The sequence below is a fragment of the Solea senegalensis genome, linkage group LG2 (genome assembly GCF_019176455.1).
Source record: "Solea senegalensis isolate Sse05_10M linkage group LG2, IFAPA_SoseM_1, whole genome shotgun sequence".
NCBI classification, from domain to species: Eukaryota; Metazoa; Chordata; class Actinopteri; order Pleuronectiformes; family Soleidae; genus Solea; species Solea senegalensis.
Genome location: NC_058022.1, coordinates 5,130,946 through 5,149,261, shown reverse-complemented (window position 1 = coordinate 5,149,261; position 18,316 = coordinate 5,130,946). Strand labels below are relative to the sequence as shown.

The 18,316-nt window shown below is 41.1% G+C and overlaps 1 protein-coding gene across 6 annotated transcripts in view; it reads right to left on the bottom strand.

The window, feature by feature from the left end:
• Positions 1-289: 289 nt before the first annotated feature.
• LOC122764682 (nck-associated protein 5-like) overlaps positions 290-18,316 on the bottom strand; it is a 57,019-nt gene continuing 38,992 nt past the window's right edge. For 4 of the 6 annotated variants that reach the window (XM_044018628.1, XM_044018630.1, XM_044018627.1 and 1 more), the window contains 7 exons: positions 16,617-16,796; positions 13,623-16,528; positions 13,308-13,422; positions 12,359-12,425; positions 6,194-6,580; positions 5,173-5,271; positions 290-3,836 (listed from right to left, as the gene is read on the bottom strand). In XM_044018628.1, the coding sequence (XP_043874563.1) occupies positions 3,835-3,836; positions 5,173-5,271; positions 6,194-6,580; positions 12,359-12,425; positions 13,308-13,422; positions 13,623-16,528; positions 16,617-16,796 (3,756 nt within the window). In that variant the 3' untranslated portion in view covers positions 290-3,834. Of the gene's footprint in view, positions 3,837-5,172; positions 5,272-6,193; positions 6,581-12,173; positions 12,213-12,358; positions 12,426-13,307; positions 13,423-13,622; positions 16,529-16,616; positions 16,797-18,316 lie in introns of those variants that run through there. The other 2 variants (XM_044018642.1, XM_044018648.1) reach the window with 2 other exon arrangements.

Sequence of the window (18,316 nt, the reverse complement as noted above, 5' to 3'; positions counted from 1 at the left end):
TTTATGCTTAAAATAAGCAAAACAAACAAACAACGGACATTTTGATGCTTAGGTGTTAAAGGGTTAATGACTAACACTAACCTGAATCTAAGTACAATTCAAATTTTACCCTTAAACTTCCACCAGTTCCTGAGAAATGAGGTTCTACCTCATTAGGACCAGGTTTTTGGTCTCCATGAGGATGACTGGTCCTGACAAGGCCAGTGTACACATGCAAATAAACCCTAAATGTTAAACACACTGCACTTTAAAGTGAAATAAAACTAATCACACAAAGTCACAGCTGTACTGTAAGTAGTGAAATAGTTTATTTTTCTTTCTTTTTTTTTTAATTTGACATAAAACATAGAATATCAGTAATATACAATTCTTGAAGGAAGGGTAACTGCTAAGATGACTGTCACACGGGAACATCACTGTTATTAATGGGCAAAAGAAAAAAAAGAAAAGAGGAAAACATTTACATTTAGGAAGAATTACTGTAATAGTGAGCAACAATAATGTGCATTAAATATTAAAGTACACTCGTCAGTGCTGAGTACAAATACAGGGCGTTAGAGTACGTGTTAGAAAAATACAATACTCTCGCGAGAGTCACGCTCGTCGTTATGTGAGCCACTTTTGAAAAACACAGACATCATGCTCCATCTACCCGTATGTCAGTGCAGCCGATCCTTTTTCCCTGATCCACCGCCACCGCCGCCTCGCTTCACCTGTACAACGCTACATATCTCATTTAAACTGGTCTGCTGCCATTTTACATGTATGACCTCATCACGCGTACGTGTAGCAAGAGCCAGGACGAGGTAACTACAATAAGATGAGATAAATAATAATGGCATTGTGCAACATTTACAGTGCTTTTTTATTATTATTATTATTTTTTTTTTTTTTTAGCTCTACGTCACGTGTAAACTGATTCTATTTCTTCAAAAAAAGAGTATGGCTATAGTCACCATGACAAGTCTGATATGTAGATTAAGTTGCATTCATTCTCTGTATAATGTGATTAGCTCAGAGCAGTGTTTGGCAATAATGAGATTTTGGCAGAATATCTACACGGGAGTGACATGACACTGAAAAACATCACTGTAAAGGACATAGTAGAGAGAGAGAGAGAGAGAGAGAGTGGGTGCAACATGTTTACGGTTAAATGTACAGACAAAAACACTAGCTTAGCAGCTAGTTTGAATACAGTGAAATCTGGTGAGTTATGAATCCGTGTATCATTCATTTTTCAAAATAAACAATGGATAATGACTCTTTTTTTTTTTCCAATTTCTGATATTGTGCTCAAACAAGTGTTTCGCTTCACATGATCTCCCGGATCATAAAACTGACATTTTCTTGCTTTTCACTGGAAGTAAAAGGATAACTCTGACACCAGAAGACATGACCATGGAGAAAATATCCATATATATATATATATCTGTCTGTCAGTAAGTCATTTTGTATTTGCTATTTCATTTAAAAAAAATTATACCAATGTGTATATTGTGTTATTTTTTTTAAAACCTGAGTGGTGTAGTACGACCTGCAGGAGACTTAAGTGACGTTTTCACAATTATTACGGTAAAGTTATTGAATTCTATTTTTTTAAATATCCTTTTTGGGTGTTGCACTTTGTAGACAGTCCCTGCACTCCAGCTCGGAAGATGGCTCTTTTTGATGAAAACAAAGGCAGAACATCTTTTCTTCTTTATTTTTTTGTTTGAGCAAAATATCGGTCATTGTCCGTTTTTTTTCATTTTACTTTGAAAAAAACGAATAAACGAGTGACACACGGATTGTTACGGCTGCGGTGAAATGGTTAAACGTATTAATCCACAGCATCTATCAGAGACAAAATAAAAGATTGTATTTTCCCTGAGCTTGCAAAACAATGTCCACGATAATTCTGCGCCTGCTGGGAGCTTCACAGCCAAGGTTACATGCAACAACTCACTGCTCTGTCTTGATGTCATGACTGTGGAAAAATAGCTTATGATAATATCAACATATATATATATATATACTGTATAATGATTAATATAATATGATATGGCATGATATTTAAATAAATAAAATCAGAGTGCAGCTTCATTTCAAGGGATCATCACTGTTTTAAAAAAACAACAACGACTGGGTAACTGCAGGCGTGACGGTCAGCCTCACTGTACACGGTTTTACTTACAGCTTATGTGCCTTACTTCATAAAGAGTTTTTAACCTGGTACGGCGGTTCATACGGTGCATTTCGTGGTTACAATACGCCAGAAAACTGGCTGCATGCAGGTTGATATTAACAGTGAATTTAAAAAAAAAGAGCATACAACAAGTTATTGCACACTTTAAAGAGTTGCACGTTGCTCTGTCAGCTGTAGAGCTCATGAATGCAATCAGTAGTATGTAAGTGCTGTACATCGGGAATCTCAGGAAATCAGTTTGGTGCCTTTTCTTTCTAAAAACTACATCAGCGACAGTAAATCTACAGAAGATCTTACATCGTTGACTGAGCTACATCATCACCTTTGTTCTGCAAGGACAAAATACCCCCGACACTGACCACAGCTGCCGGAGCCATTCTGGATTCTGGTCTGCTCGTGCTGTGCCTGTAAACCCGTGATTTAACTGTTAAAAACTGCTTCTTGGTCTCACATGAGAGGTTAATAAGAGGTGCTCTTTGGATGGGAAACGTGTACAAACAAAGTTGGAAGGAAGGCACTCTCTTTTAAAAACTAATAAAAATGCCTTTAATGTGGTGGCGTGGTCACGTTGAACCGATTACAACAAACACTTTTCAGCCTCGAGCCGTCATCAGGGAGTCAAAAAAAACAGATTTGATGAAAGAAGTTCCCTCACTTTCCCGATTCAATTAATTTAATTTTAACAACGTTTTATTGTGCAGCACTGATGAGTGCACAGAGTTGAAAACTAATTTAATATTATTTAGTTTTTTAATGATTTTTAAAGGCAAACGGGTGCACGACAGAGGTGCAGGAGATGCTGCAGATCAGTGCTGCCGCCGCATCACACTGCAAGAGAGTCGGATGGTAAGTGATATACAATGAGCGAAATGAGGAGATTTTCCTCAGGTTGTTTGTCCTTCATGAATGTTTGTCATCCGCTCATGCTAATCTGGTGGGAGGAGTCAGGAAAGAGACGATCACCCCCGGGATTCCACTGCATGCGTGATGTGTTGTGTTACAAAAATCGACATAATGTGCTGTAAACACAAAGAACTGTGTGATGTTTTCACCGACCGACTAGAGAACGAGATGAGAACTCTGGATTTGTTGTTGACGTAGTTGAGAGAAATACGATACCGGCACCGTTAAGACTCTTCTGCTTCTGCTTTGCCAGCGACTTCTGTGCAGTGGTGTCAACTCTCTGCAGTACATGCATTCACTGGGTCACAGTTACGACTTCATTCTCTAATAATATTAGTGCATGTACCGCTTGAGTTTAGTTAGATTATGGTAGTTAACATGTGCAGCCACTAACTTTCAGATGAATTTGAACGCTCAGTGTTTGTTGTCAGGGGTGAAATGAAATGAACGGTGTCTATGTGACTGTAGTGATGCAGCAGAGTGGTACCAGGTGTTCACAGCTGATGCCAGCGAGCTGCCCATCCTCCAAAATGGCTCCCAGTGTGTTCACTGCAACATCTGAAAAGGCTACAGAGTCTCTCCTCTCGACGCCGAGCACATGAGGAAGCCAGCGGTGCCAAGCGCTGTGGAGTTTTCATCCTCACAAACACAAGACACGAGAGTCCAAACTGTGGGGACTGAAAGTGATAAATCCAAGTGACTGTTCGGTTTTCTTCGACCCCGGACGACTCATTCCACTTCGGAAACTCTGGAATGGAAGAAGATGAAGAGTCATGGTGAGATTCTGCAGCGTTGTGCCATCAAATTATCTTTCTACATAAAACATAACTCGCTTTTGCAAGTTCAAATAACCACAGCTAAAAGTAAAACTGAGATGTAACGATTATCATGTCTGAGGAAAAAAAGGATTATTTTGTCTTTTTTAAACTCCTGCTTCTGTTGTTTGCTTATTGAATGAATATTAGATCAGTCTGCAACTTTTTGGTCTATATACTCTATGCATACATATATATATATACACACTTGTTTACATCTGTATGCTACAAATCAGACCTGGTGTCACTCTAGCATAGAAATGTACTTTATATATATATATATATATATATACATATATATATACATATATATATATATACACTTATATATATATACACTTGTTTACATCTGTATGCTACAAATCAGACTCTAGCATAGAAATGTACTTATATGTATATACATATATATGTATATGAAACTTGGAAAAAAATACTTTTTCTATGATTTACTGTTCTGTCTACACACACACACGTGTTTTTATACGTGTATAATAACCCTTATTGCTCATGTGGCACTGAGGAGTGTGCGTATATAGCTCACATGTTCAGGCTTTACTGAAATGCATTTATGTGCTGTTGAATCAAAACTATGGTTCATTTTAAAGTGGGAGAAGCGAAAAATCGTGCAAAAGTCACAACATAGAGCATTTTTCCCACACGCTGTAAATGCCAGAGTTAATGTAGAGTAGGAGGAAGCAGACACACGTTTGGGAAACTTGTGTTCGTCATGTGTTTATTAAACTTGTGTTCTGCTCAGTGAGGGATGGAAATGACTGATTTATGTCATTTTAAGTTCAGTTTGGAGGCAAAAAGAGAAACGCTTGCACTTTTCCTCACCTTCACACCAAAAACAGCGACAGACAGAGTCAAAACTTGTCTGACGAGAAGCAGATCCTACTTTCCTCTTAACATGACGTGAATAAAATGTTGAAATATTATAACTTTCATCACGCTCGCCAATATAATCCCTTAAAACCACTAAGTGAAGAATCAGTGACTTTGTTTAAGTTTTCATGTCAATCATTTTTTTTTTGTATTTGCCAAGGTTGGAGCTCCTGCCCTGATACTTTTTTAATTTCACATTTAAATCAAACAGAAATCAAAACAGGAATGAGAAAAGTTTCGCAGTTTATCGGGTGAATGGGTTCACTTTGACTCGCTAACCTTTAAAAAAATAATTATTTCTTGCTTAATTGCAAAATCTAACGGGGGGTGGAATTATGTGTTTAACCCTGAAGATTGAAGTCAGAGTCACTTTCTCAGTCTTACAGTTGGCGAGCTGAAGCCTCGTCTGCTCTGTCTGTTGGCTCGGAGCCGCTCGAGTTTTCGACGATTTCATGTACGTTAACTTCTTTGGTTCCATTCCACCTGGAAAAAAAAGCACACACAACGAAAAACACATGTGAGTTTTTTTGTTTTTTTTTAAAAGAAAGTTAGTGACAGTTAAAGAGTCCGACTTCTTCAATCTTTTATTATTATCATTTGGAATTCAAAAAGACGTGAGTGACAGTGACAAAGGCAGCGGCTGACATCTGGAACCATGACACACATCGAGCCAGGTTTATATGTTCAAAGTTGTCCCTGCAGGGGATTAAATATTTCAATATGCATTTCACCACAAAAGCACAACACTGACGCAAGTGGTGCAATGTGAACTGTCTGTGGCTCTGGAAGAGTTTAAGAGTCAGTCAAACTCTTTTCCAAACCAAAAAAAGACGATTAGCTGGATGCATACAGTGGTTTTTAGGGCCTCTTTTCTTCCAGGAGAGGTCAAACACGACCTTTGTTTCAACGATTACAAGCACGTAGACGGCGCGCGAGTGCAAAACCTACTCAAGTGTTCTTTTACATTTTTTTTCAATTTAGAAATAAGTCAGCTGGAAATGTTGAAAAGTCAACCAAACCCCAGGGAGACACAGAACTGAAGTGTACAAATGTGAAGTCTGCACTCAAAGAGGCAAAAGTCCTTTTGTTGCAGTGGCCGTTTGTTCCGCTGTCGTAAAGACAACAGCAGCAAGAACTCGTGTCGTATCAACAGCGATGTGTGATGAATTCATGTGAATAATGTGCTTCCTTTGTATCGGAAAAACACATGAAAAAAACACATCGTGACAATTTCAAAATACGAGCTCTCACTTTTACATGTGTCTGAAATGAAAGACTGCTCTCAGAGTGTAAAATAAATATCACACTCGACGTCGTGCTGAACATCAGCACAGTCGTGATCGGTCATACGCACGAGGCATCACTGGGTCCGAAGGTCTCGCTTCTTTTGTGGCTTTGACTTTACCTTTTGCTGGTCTGGGGAGTCTGCTCTGGGTATCACACACACTGGCAGATGTCACAATGGGTTCAGACTGGGGCTGGATGGGCTGAAGGAAGGCCACAGTGGGGAAAGGCACTGACGGGATAAGGGCCACGGATGAGTCAGACAGGGAGTTGGGCATCCCCACTTGGCCTCTGTCCTTAAAGCTGGCGGGGATTCTCCACCGGGGTAACGGGGAAGGAGACACGTCCTCGCTGGAGGAGCCGGGGCCACTGGGAGGACTGAGGGACTGTTCTGGGGTTGGTGAGGATTTGGGGAGGAGATGCAGTATGGAGGAGAAGAAGGAACAGGATTCAGGCAGGGAGATGGTCCCAATCCCACTGTCCAACGTTCGCATCTTGCAGCCGGAGCCTGCGGCACAAGGAGAACAGCTGAAGTGGCTCAGGACAGACAGAGGGAGGACAAGAAGAGGGGACACAGATACATGAGGGCAACAGGGCAACCATGGTTGACGTGGTGCTACGGAAACCACGGATATCAAAAAAAAAGAAATACACCACTTTTTTTGATATCGTCTGAAGTGCTACTCTGCACCTTTGTCCCTGAAACGAGAGTCCTTACTCTGAAATGAGGGCAGCTTCACCACTGGACCTCGTCTGCAGCAGTCGTTTTTCCCCTTCACGCCTCTCTTTACTTGCTTGTCTGAGCTCTACACAGTGGACTGCATACAGTGCTGCACTCAACAGATGCTTAAGCCTCGTTTATACTCGCTTGGTACTATATTGCGTGGAGCCTAGTGGATAAACGACAGGAATAACATGCGCTTTCATATAGAGGTTACATTTGAATGCATTTAAGCCTAATTCTTTATTTCTACTGTCATATACGACTGATGCTGTGTTTTAGTGAGTAGTAGTAAGAGAAAAGTGCTGTCACAGCTAAAGATTAAGGAATTTCTATGAAATTCTCCCTTTATTCAGCCACTTTTAGCTTCATTTATACATTTGAGCTTTGTTTTCACACATTTAATAAGTCATATTCGAGTAGGGAAAAGAGATTTGGGAAGTCTGCGTGCCTTAAACAGTGTCAGACTCAGCTTATATTTGACTTCTAAACTTTGTTTTAAAGCTCCTCTCTAAGGATTGACTATGTCTGCTTTTGTAAAGACAAATCTACGCCTTCCTAAAGTGCGACACGCCGGCTACATTGATATCATGTCCGGCGTGTGATTGTGCTACGGCCAGTTTAAACCAGGCTTTTGTCATTGTCGTTGTCGTTGTCGTCTCTGTTACTTGGCATGGCTTCCACTTAAACGCAGAATAACCACCGTGTGCCGCCTCAAGCCCAACTGGAACTCCACTGCTGTGTGTGTGTGTGTGTGCGTTACAGATGCTGGGTTAATGAGCGTGTGACAGTCGGCATGCACTGGCCACACTGTGAACATGAAATGCACGCGATGGCACATGGAATGAAAACTCAAATACACCGCAGAACGTGTGTATTTATTTGCATTATGCACAAACTCACACATGCCACATGTCACATAGACCCAGTAAAGGTGTTATTTCTTGATGTTAACGGATGCACATCAAGATTAATGTCATTATACACCAATAGACCACAGTTAAAACTTTTGTTTTGTTTTCGTATGTAACCTGTAGCAGTAACCTGTCGGCCATGACACGCTGGAGATTAGACAGATTAGACTCCACACGCCTGTTCTGCATTTGTACAGACATCATTTTTCCTTACATCTCCTCACTTTTATTGAGCGTGTTCACTTTATCACATTAAATGGTAAATGGTGTGTATATGTATATATATATATATATATATATATATATATATATATATATATATATATATATATGTATATATATATCACATTTCTCGTCTTGTTGACCACTCAAAGCTGCTTTACAATACAGTGTTGCCATTCACCCATTCACAACCATTCACTCACACTGTCATACAGCGCATCATCATCTGTCACTCATCTTTCATACACATTCACACCGCCGCCAGGAGCAACGTGGGGTTAAGTGTCTTGCCCAAGGACACATCGGCATGTAGACTAGCAGAGTCGGGAATCGAACCCACAACCTTCCAGTTGCAAGGTTCTGCAACTGAGCTACCGTCGCCACATTACGATGCATTTGAACAAAATGTAAACTATTTGTCACCATGGTAATACACTTATAGACAACAAAAAACACTTGCAGTAGAAGCGTGTGTTACAGTTGCCTCTGAAGACTTAAGTTAAGTGAGAATGTCACACTTAAGTTAAGTGCATTTCCAGTGCCTAATGTGATTTAAAAATTGCAGTAAAGGTCATATTACGATACATTGTTCAACCTTAATTCAAACACAACCCTAGAAACATGTCCACAGACGACAGTAGTGTGTGTACAACCTGTTCATTTTGACACAGACAAAAAACTACATTTACACTACAACTTAATGTTTGGAGCAGCCATTTTGAAGCATGGAGAATAGAATCCATAATTAGGAAATAAACTACACATACAGTTCACAGCCTTGTGTATTAGAAAAGCTGCTTTAAATATTCTACTATCGACTGTTTAAAAACACCACGTGAGATAAAAAGAATCCACATGAGCAGACAGCGGAAGACATTTACAGCATCGATTACTTTGGTCTTCCGTCTGAAATTAACAAGAATCGCTCGCTGTGGCACAGCTTTCTCCGGAAAACCTGAATCACAGACGCTGACGATTGATTTGGTTTCACAAGCCTGTTAACTCGAGTATGTTGTGCTTCTTCTCTTTTGCATCGAGTTCAGGCAATGTCACAGAAAAACAACCCGCCACAATAAAAGCTCAGCAGATTATAAGAATGATGCTCTGTGTCTGTTCATCCAAAAACGACCTCAAAGATCTCTCTAATCTCTGCACTTGGATATGAACCGACAAGAGTGGACCACTAGTGACTTCCCAACCCTTGTCGTCATGGTAACGATAACACGACCCATAGGAGAGTACATATATATATATATATATATGTGTACACATATATATACGCTTTGTTGCCATCATTACAGTAACTAACTATGGAAATAAGGATGTGGAGGAGTTATGGATTATGGACACAATTCCATCATAATTCCTACAACAAATCCCAACAACCTACGCACAAAGACGACCCCATGGGGTTGATTACAAGAGAGGACTCTCTCGTTCTCACTCGGTACGTTTCCATGCACAGTTAAGTCGAGCTACAGCCCGTTTTACTGGACCACTGCTCCTGTCCCAGTATACAAGCACGAGTGGGGGAATCAATTTATTGAATGAAGTCCTGTTTGCTGCACTCCTGCTCTGCTCTGCTCTGCTCGGGGGCAAAACACCACCTTTCAGCTTGTTAGTATTAGGCAGTCTCTGGTTTAGCGAGCAGCTAGTTGTGGGCATGTCGAGTGCAAGTCTTCCTATTATATAAAACATATTCAGTTGTTTAAGCTGACAGAGGGTAAAATCGGACTGCTCGTCTGTCCAAAACAATGTCGCAGGCCACGTTATCGTCACAATTGTCTCATTCTTCAGTGAAGCAGCTTCCGTTTGTTCTGTTTGTTTTGTATGTATTTTAAAAGTCCAGTTTTAGTCAGACTAGTCAGAGTAGTCGGACTATTTGTTTTTTTGGATTCAGTGAGGAGTTAAGTTGAAAGATTTTATTAAAAACAGCTCAGATCTAAGGAGAACTGAGACAACGGCTGACATGTGAACAGTGAGGCATGATCGCACATTCTGAAGAGGTCTGCAACAGATAGTTAGTAAGACTTGAGATAGTGTATCCGGTCCTTGGTATCTAGAAAGGGAACCTTGAAAGGTGCCTAGTTTGTGTCTTAACCATAAGTTATGGCTATTAATATTGTACACCAGGTCTGGTTTAAGAATAATTATCTGAGTAATTAAACTTACAGTTGGCTGAAGGTCAGAATTTTTCTCTCGCACCATGTAAACATCTCATTTATTGTAGGTTTATTTGCCTAAAAGAAGCGTTAAGACTGCATTTGCAAGTGGAAATCAGCTTTGTCTTCAAAGACAAATAAAACAAATCAGGCTTTTTTGTTTGTTTCCCATTGTCTATTGTTTAGACCCTATTTTGCATTGTGTCCCATCAGCACATTGCGTAACTGGATGCTGATAGTCATGGAAGTAGTGGAACAAATACTTTCGAGATAAACGGTTTGTGTTCTCAAAGGAGAACAGCAGACGCACAACGAGGAGAGCTGTATACACTGAAGAAGTAATGCAGTAGTACACGCAGTTTAATTTCAGTTGGCCTTAAATGTACGGCATCAGCCACTGAAGATAACGACTAATTACTTAATCCAGTCCCAGGGTATGCTGTAAAATTGTAAAAGACATTTTATCGTACGCGCTAAATTTTGTTTGTTTGTCCCCGTTTTATTTTAAAACATCAAGCTCAAAACTGCTTGCTCATCATCGCGTGAGGTTCAACAAGTTAATGTGTGGATGGCATAACTCAGCCCGCCGCTGAAGGCGAAGTTAATTCACTCAGTTGTGGCTTGGATGAATGTGCTTAGCTGGTGCAGTGCAGAAATTTAATGAGGTGTTTAACCCCCGAGGGCCGCCGTTCGTCCATATCAAATGTGCTTGATATTTGCCGATGGTGTCACTATGTGGCCGAGGAAATCTCAGCACAGTCTGTCTCCAGTCCTCTACCTGAGCGAGGTGGACACTTGCTATTTATAATCTAGGGAGTGACTGCCAAATTAAGTGCTATGTCAGTATTTCCACACTATTACTTTGAGAAAATAAGTGTACCGTATTCAGAAAGGCAGCATGAGCACCTGGAGTTTGGAACACGAAGATCGTCACACCGACTTAATTTGTGCCACAGGAAAGAACACATAATTGCATGTCAGTGTACTTACTTTACTTTCTTAATAAAGATGCAGTTACACCCTCTCATTTGTTCACACATGTCCCCCAAAAATGTAGCCAAAATAGATAAATCACCCCCTAGTGGATCTTTCATAAACATGATTTTTATTATTTTACCTCACACTGATCTGTTATGTTACATGTTTGTGTTTATTAGTCATTTGATGCTATAAAAACAGAACAAAGGTGTCATGATTGACAGATGAGAGTGACTAAGGATTGATCGGGTAGTTATGGAATGAGTTCACCGGCTTACTGTATGTGTTATTTAGACTCTTTGAACAAGAGAACTATTACAAATTCACTGGATCAGATTCAGTAGACTGTGATATTGCATTCTATGAATAATAACTCTTGTTCAAAAAAGGCAGTAACTGCTGCCTGCTCTCAGTGAAGACGGCTTTTATACACTGATCGGTTTTTATCAATTATATTCCTCTGAAGGGTCAAACACATCTTCATTTGTGGTGGTATACAGTTAGAAACACAGAATACCAAGGCACACCAGCCCTCATCCCCCAGACCTTACTCTTCCTAAGTACTGAATGTCTTCAGTGACGCTCAAAAATAGCAAAGTTACAGCAAAAATACCTAACGTCAATCCACAAAAGAGGAGTTTTACACTGATTCCCCATCAAAATGCTGCCAAAATGCATCCAAACTGCTCTGTCACTATCTGTCACAGCAGCACTGTGGTGTGACACTGTTGGCCTGAAGCCCTTTACAGTAACTTTGGAGAAAGTTCTTCATATTTGCACTACTTCTAAGCCTGGTTATGTGTCTGTGGCTTGGGCTCCCATTTGGATAAATGGCTTCATCCTGATCAGATGAGCCTGTGCATGCAACAATTTAGAGCATGGATCTGTGAAGATGAGCAGTCACACCTGCAAACAAAATCTCCATTTAAAAAAAAAATAAATTACTGCACAGCAAAAACAATAGTTACTGTAAATGCAGAGGCAGAGGAAAATAAAAAAATAAACACAAAAAATGGAGGGAGAAGCACACACTGACAAAATTAGGCACTCGTCACGTTTTCCCTCCGACTGCTCACTTGCATATTCATCACACGCATAACTTACACATTTTTGTCATATTTGGTCTTCACTTCTTTCTGCAAACTGCAAAATGGTAAACACAAAGTAAACCTTGAGAGTAAAATACTTAAAAAGAACACAGCTAATAATTGTTTTTCAGGTACCTACTGTTCAAGGTGTTTTAAACTATGGACAAAACAACATCATCAGAGAGAATAGGAGAATCTGACCTATGAGTGCTTCCTGGTTGGTGTTCTTCACAGTAGATCCATTCTCACTCTCTGCTCTCTGGCTCATCTACAAGGAGAAACATAGAAAGTCACATCCATCCTCTTACATAATCTTCATATATTTATATTCTCAATCTTCTCATGATTTCGTATGACTAAGGCATGTAAGGAACTTTAGCCTGAGAAGCAGATGAAGCAGCTTCTTAAGTCGTGTTTCCATCAAGTGGAACGGTTCAGTTTGGTACCGTATGGTGCCTATCTTTTTTAGGTTTCCATAAGGAATAGCACCAAAATAACTGGCCCCATTGCATTCTTTGACATTATTCCTTTGGGGTACTAAATTACAATGGTACAGTTAGACAGGATCCACCCACAAGAGTCAGCTGATTGGAAAAGAACAGAAAACATCACTCCACTGTGATCTGTGTAAATATGCTATGGATGTCGGGGAAAACGACGGCAGTCTATTCTCATACAAAGCTGGAAGTCTTGTTGAGATAAACCAAGCAGGAGAAAACAAGAGTTGCTGGATGTCTTCCATTGTATTGGATGTCATTGTCCTGTACAACGTCACACTACGCTGCCATTGGGCTCAACCCACATCCCGCCTACCAAGTAAAGGTACTGTTTTCAGTCAAAACGCAAGCCTGCTCCATGGCTGTATCATCCCAAACCATACCATACTGTACCAAACTGAACCATACCATGATGGAAACACAGCATTAGTTGCACCTTTGCTAGGACAAAGCACTATGACTTAACCGACTATCATTTATTAACTCGTTCAACCGATAGTTGCTATAGAAAATGCACAAAATTGACAACCCTAGCAGCAACAGACAAGAAGTTATTTAAAAGATGGGATTAGATCAGTGGTAAGTTATGAGCAACTGATCATAACAATATCAAATAACTGCCTATTTGTATACCGAGTGACAGTTTTATTTACCTTTGGGTCCCCAGTGATGTCCGTATGTCCTTGTATCTCATTCAGGGACATTCCTGGACATGGCATTGATATGCAGGCCCGCACTGCATCATGAGACTCTCTTCTCCCGACAGAGCTGAAATAAAAACACAGCATTACATACTGAAGTCCTCAGATATTAGGACATTTTCTTTGTAATTCCTTTGTAATAAATCAACCATTACCTTTTGAAACCTGACAACTTGACGAAAATAGCCAAAGTAATTTAAAGGAGTAGAATACCTTCATAGCATTAGGCTAAAAAGAAGTCAGATATTTATAAATAAAGATATTTACCAGTCTTTTCCTTCACTTTTTCTTCTCTCCCTCTTTTTGTCAGACTTTGCCTGTTTTCCTCCCAGAAGTGACGTAATCTTTTGTTCTCTCTTCTCCTCTTTGACTTTAGGTGGAACAGTCTTTTTGCCACTTGGCGCAGGAAGCTTACTCTTTCGAAAACCAAACCAATTTGCCAAGGTTGAGCCTGATTTCTGTTTCACTTCAGTGGTTCTCTCTTGTTCTTGAGTCTTGTGCAAGTTCTCTTCTATCCCGAGCATCACTTTCTCTTCAATTGTGGTTATAGTACTTCCCTCTGGCTCTTCAGAGACTGGCTCACCAAAGGCGCTTGAAAACTGCTGCTCAATTTGAATGCGCCTTGCCTGCTCGCGCTGGAGTTTAAGACTTTGCAGTCTTTCACTGGAGGACCCCAAATACGAAGGACCTGTCAGGCCTTCCTCAATCATGAAGTTGTTCAAAAGAGATCGATTCATGGGACAATGGTAGCTGCTGGAGCAACTCATACTTCCTGGGAGGACATCACCAAGAGAGTTTAGGGAGCTCCCTGATTGTGTTTTTATCTGGGTGCGGACCTTTCCAGATCTGTTGAAGCTTGGTCTATCCATGTAGCGTGCACCAAAACTCTGGCTACGAGCCTTGGCCCCATTCATGCCCATCACTGGCTTAAGAAGAGGTCTAGTGGAAACTGACACAGATCTTTTAAATAGCCAGCCTTCCTCATCAAATCCCCAGTCTAACATCACACCACTGTCTGATGCAACAGGGTAAACTGAAGGCTCAGAATCCAGTGAGTTACAGCGGGTGTCAATCTTCCTGCGGGCCTTGTCATGAGCACCACATTCATGTGACATCTGGGGATCACACATGAAAGTCTGAAAAGCCTGGACACTTTTCGAAGTAGAGTTTGTATTGTCAATGTTCTGCCTTGTGAACACAAGAAAATGATTGGTCTCCTGTCCTGTGATTGCCTCATTAGATCTAGCGTTTACAGGAAGAGCCATTTTTACAGCTCTTGAGGTGGAACTGTGGGAATTATTGGAAGTCCCATGGTAGTAAACATTAGAATATAAATGTGGTAAGACTTCAGAAAGTTTTGGTTCACTAACACTCTGTTGGGATCTTTGTAAGATGCTCTGAGTTGGTAGGATTGAGGGAGCCCAAGTTTCATCATGGCATATAATAGGTTTGTCCATAGATAACTGTCTTGACACTGACACTTGAGGTTCTTGTCCTGAGACAGGCGTGGCCTTGGAAGTGTGGGTATGGTAGAGATTAGAAGGGCCATCCTTCAGTGGTTTACTTTCAGCGCCCATTTGTTGTTCTACATATTGATTGTCTTTTGTTGAACTGGACTGAGGCTGCAAAGCAGGAGAAAGCTGATAAGACTGTGGCTCTGAGGTGCTTGGTGGTGTCTTTAGAGTGGAAGAGCTTTGAGCCTGACCTCCAGAGGACTCGCAACTTGGTCTAAGTAGGAGAGAAGAAGTACGACCTGGTGGTGGTGGAGGGGGTGTGGATGTATGCTCTGAATGGGCCACATCACTGTGCTGGCCTTGGCGTTGTTGTGTTTGTGGCGAGCAGAAGTTATCATACATGCTCTCTTCCACAGGGTCGTTGCTTGTCTGAGGTCTTGTAATTTGCAAAGCCAATTTCACGGGGCTCTCTGAGCTCTCGTTGACTCCTGGTGGCTTGTTGAAGGTCTTTGAATATTTCACAGGAGAAGCAAGGGGAGAGCAGTGCTGCACACTCTCGAGAGACTTGGAACTCTTTGATACTACAATATCCTCTTCTTTCTCAGCTTTAGCTAATGCTCCTTTGCTTGACGTGTGTGTTGTACTGACATTTGTCCTTTTGCAAGGGACACTTTGACCTGCAGGGTTTGACTGTCCTTTGGATCTGGGACCCTTAATAAGCTTTTGATGGAGAGGAGAATGTGTGTGCTTTGCTTGCTCCGGTCCTCCATCTGCACTCTTGCTTCGCAAAATAAAAGCCTTTCTTGCCGAGTCACATGGCTGAGGTTTTGGTTTCCTCTGCGGGGATTCTGAGATTGTGTTGTCTTGGTTACCGTCAGCTTGAGCCACCTGGTCTCTGCAGTGAGTAACCTCCACTGAGGAGCTTCGCTGTCTGGCTTCGTCCACACAGCTAAGAGCTCTAGTTGCAGTATGTGGTATAGACAAGTTCACATCTCTTGTCCCGTCTTCTATTTGCTTGATGGCATATTTGCCCTGCTGTCTCTTGACGAGATCAAGTCTGGATTTACGATCAGCAGACTTTTCGTGGTTATTGTTCCTGTCACTGAATTTCATGCTTGACGCTCTGTTTTTTTCTAGTGAGTCTTCATTTTTTTCCTCTCTGTGTGCAAGGGTATCTGTCGGGCTTACACCAGGTTTTACTGTGGGACCTTCCAAAAATAAGAAGTTGTCCATCACAGGTGAAGGAAAAAGACCGGAAGTTTCAGAAAGTTTCACTGGGTCGACAAGCAAATTGCCATCGTCATCCCTAGTGACAGCTAGTTTTTCCAAGCACAGAAGCTCATTCGTTGGTTGATCACCAGAATCCCTTCTTTTTAATTTAGCTGATTCGTCATCTGCATCATCAGAGTCCAGTGCAGTGATCCTTTCTCCAGCTTTAAAAGATTTACTCATAGGAGCTACTTGTTTGGCTGTAGCCCCCGGTGGGAAACACTTAACACCAAGCGAGTATATGCCCTCATTTGAGGTCATACAATCTTTGCAGTGTGGTGCATTTGATGCATTTGAGGACATTTCCTTCGAGCTGCACATTTGGAGATGCTTCAGGCCTTTCAGAATGTGGCCTTCTTTCCATCCAAGCTCTGTCTGCTGTGCACAGGGTGCTGAATGATTACTGGATACTGAGCCAGTACTGAGCCTTTTGTCCCGGCTTGCAGCGCACTGTACAACACAACAGATGTTTTAATTATTGAAATATTTATGGATGGAAGAATTAAAGAAAGATAAATAGGACATGAATGAAACCCACCAGCTTTGAGAAGCCACGTCCTTCTGCCCATGTATGGGAGCCACTGGAGTACTCACTACAACCACTGGATAGTGACAGATCACTCCCACTGCCACTGCCGCTACTGCGTGGGCAAGTCAGGCTCAGCAGGCTGGGCCACCTTCCCGCAGGAATACTCGCTTTTCCATTTCTTTGGACCTCCTGCAAAAAAAACCCCAAATCATATCATCAATTAAATGAAAAGCTTGGTTATCAAACACAGTCCAGGCGAATTATTAAAGAACGAAGAGTATTCATGCACACCAGACACCTTGCATCTATCATGTTATTTTTCTTAAGATCTCAGGTCTATTTTATCTGTTTTTCTATTTTGTCACGCATGGTTCCCAGCAAAAATAGACAGATTCAAGATCTGTTGATACAGTTTTAGTGTCTGAATCTGAATACATGAAAAACATAATTATGGTATTTTAGCAGCTGTATGTGGAGAAAGTGGAGGCTACAACTACAGTTAAAAGCTATGTAGGTTATAATATCATATATTTTATTCCATTTATTGATTAATCTATCTGTGTAGGATGCAAAGTCTGTGACTATAGGAGCCCCTGGCACAATCCACTGACACGACACAGCAGATGTTGTTTGCACTGGTGCCATTTCCAATCACAGGGACCCAGAGGTATCAAGTGTTGTGACCCCATTTAAATGGCATTGATCTTTGGTAAGACTGCCACAGCCAGCCTCCTCTCAAAGTCATTTGTGTCATCTGTTAGCAATAATTAACGTGAATAGGAAATAATTGCACGAGGGAGCTGGGGACTGAAGTGATTTGGTCCATTCATTGATATTCACCTATTATTTGATTATCTAAGCTCGCCTATTTTTTTTCTTCCCATGCACTGTGGGAGGAGGCCATTCAACCCTGCCTGCACAGATAAATCTGGGAAGTAATTACAGCGAGCATGTCAAGGGGGGTATCTGAGATTTGACACAAATGACACAGTTTAACAAAACCCTGAATCAGAGGATGGAGCTGTGCTTGAAATCAAGGGCAAATTTTAAATGACTTTTCTCACTATTTCATTTCTGTTATAATAAAATTCAGTCATTACTTTTAACTGCAAATCACTGGTGGAGGGGCGATTTGCCAAAATGAATATTTCTTTAAAAAAAACGACACACTATCGACACAGTATTTATCCAATGCGACTAACAAAAAAGAATAAGCTACATAGAATTAGTCTTGGAAAGAACTTCACTAGATAGGAACAGCGGATCCAAGTGCAGGTCCAAGGAGATGGGAGATGAAAATGCTCTTGGAAGAGCTGGGTCAGCGTGGAAGACACATGAAAAGAGTCTGGATTGTCTTGTGTGGGGTGTTGGCACCACTAGACGACAATCCTTTGATGAACGGAGTAGTCGAGGGGTAACATAAGCCTTTAGGAGAGCATTTAAGTAGGTGGGAGCAGACCCATGAAGCTCTTTGTAGGCTAGCATCAGTGATTTCAATTTGATGCTAAGGGTAGCCAGTGGATCTCAATCAACAGGGGGTGACATGTGTCCTTTTAGGCTGTCTGAAGACCATCTATAGCGGTTACACAGCACAGGTCGGGAGGTCTGTTGGAGGTGGGAGATGAACAAAGCCTGTACTAGGAGCTGGGTAGCCTGTTGAGTTAGGTACGGTCGGACTTTTCTTATATTGAATAGAGCAAAGCGACGTG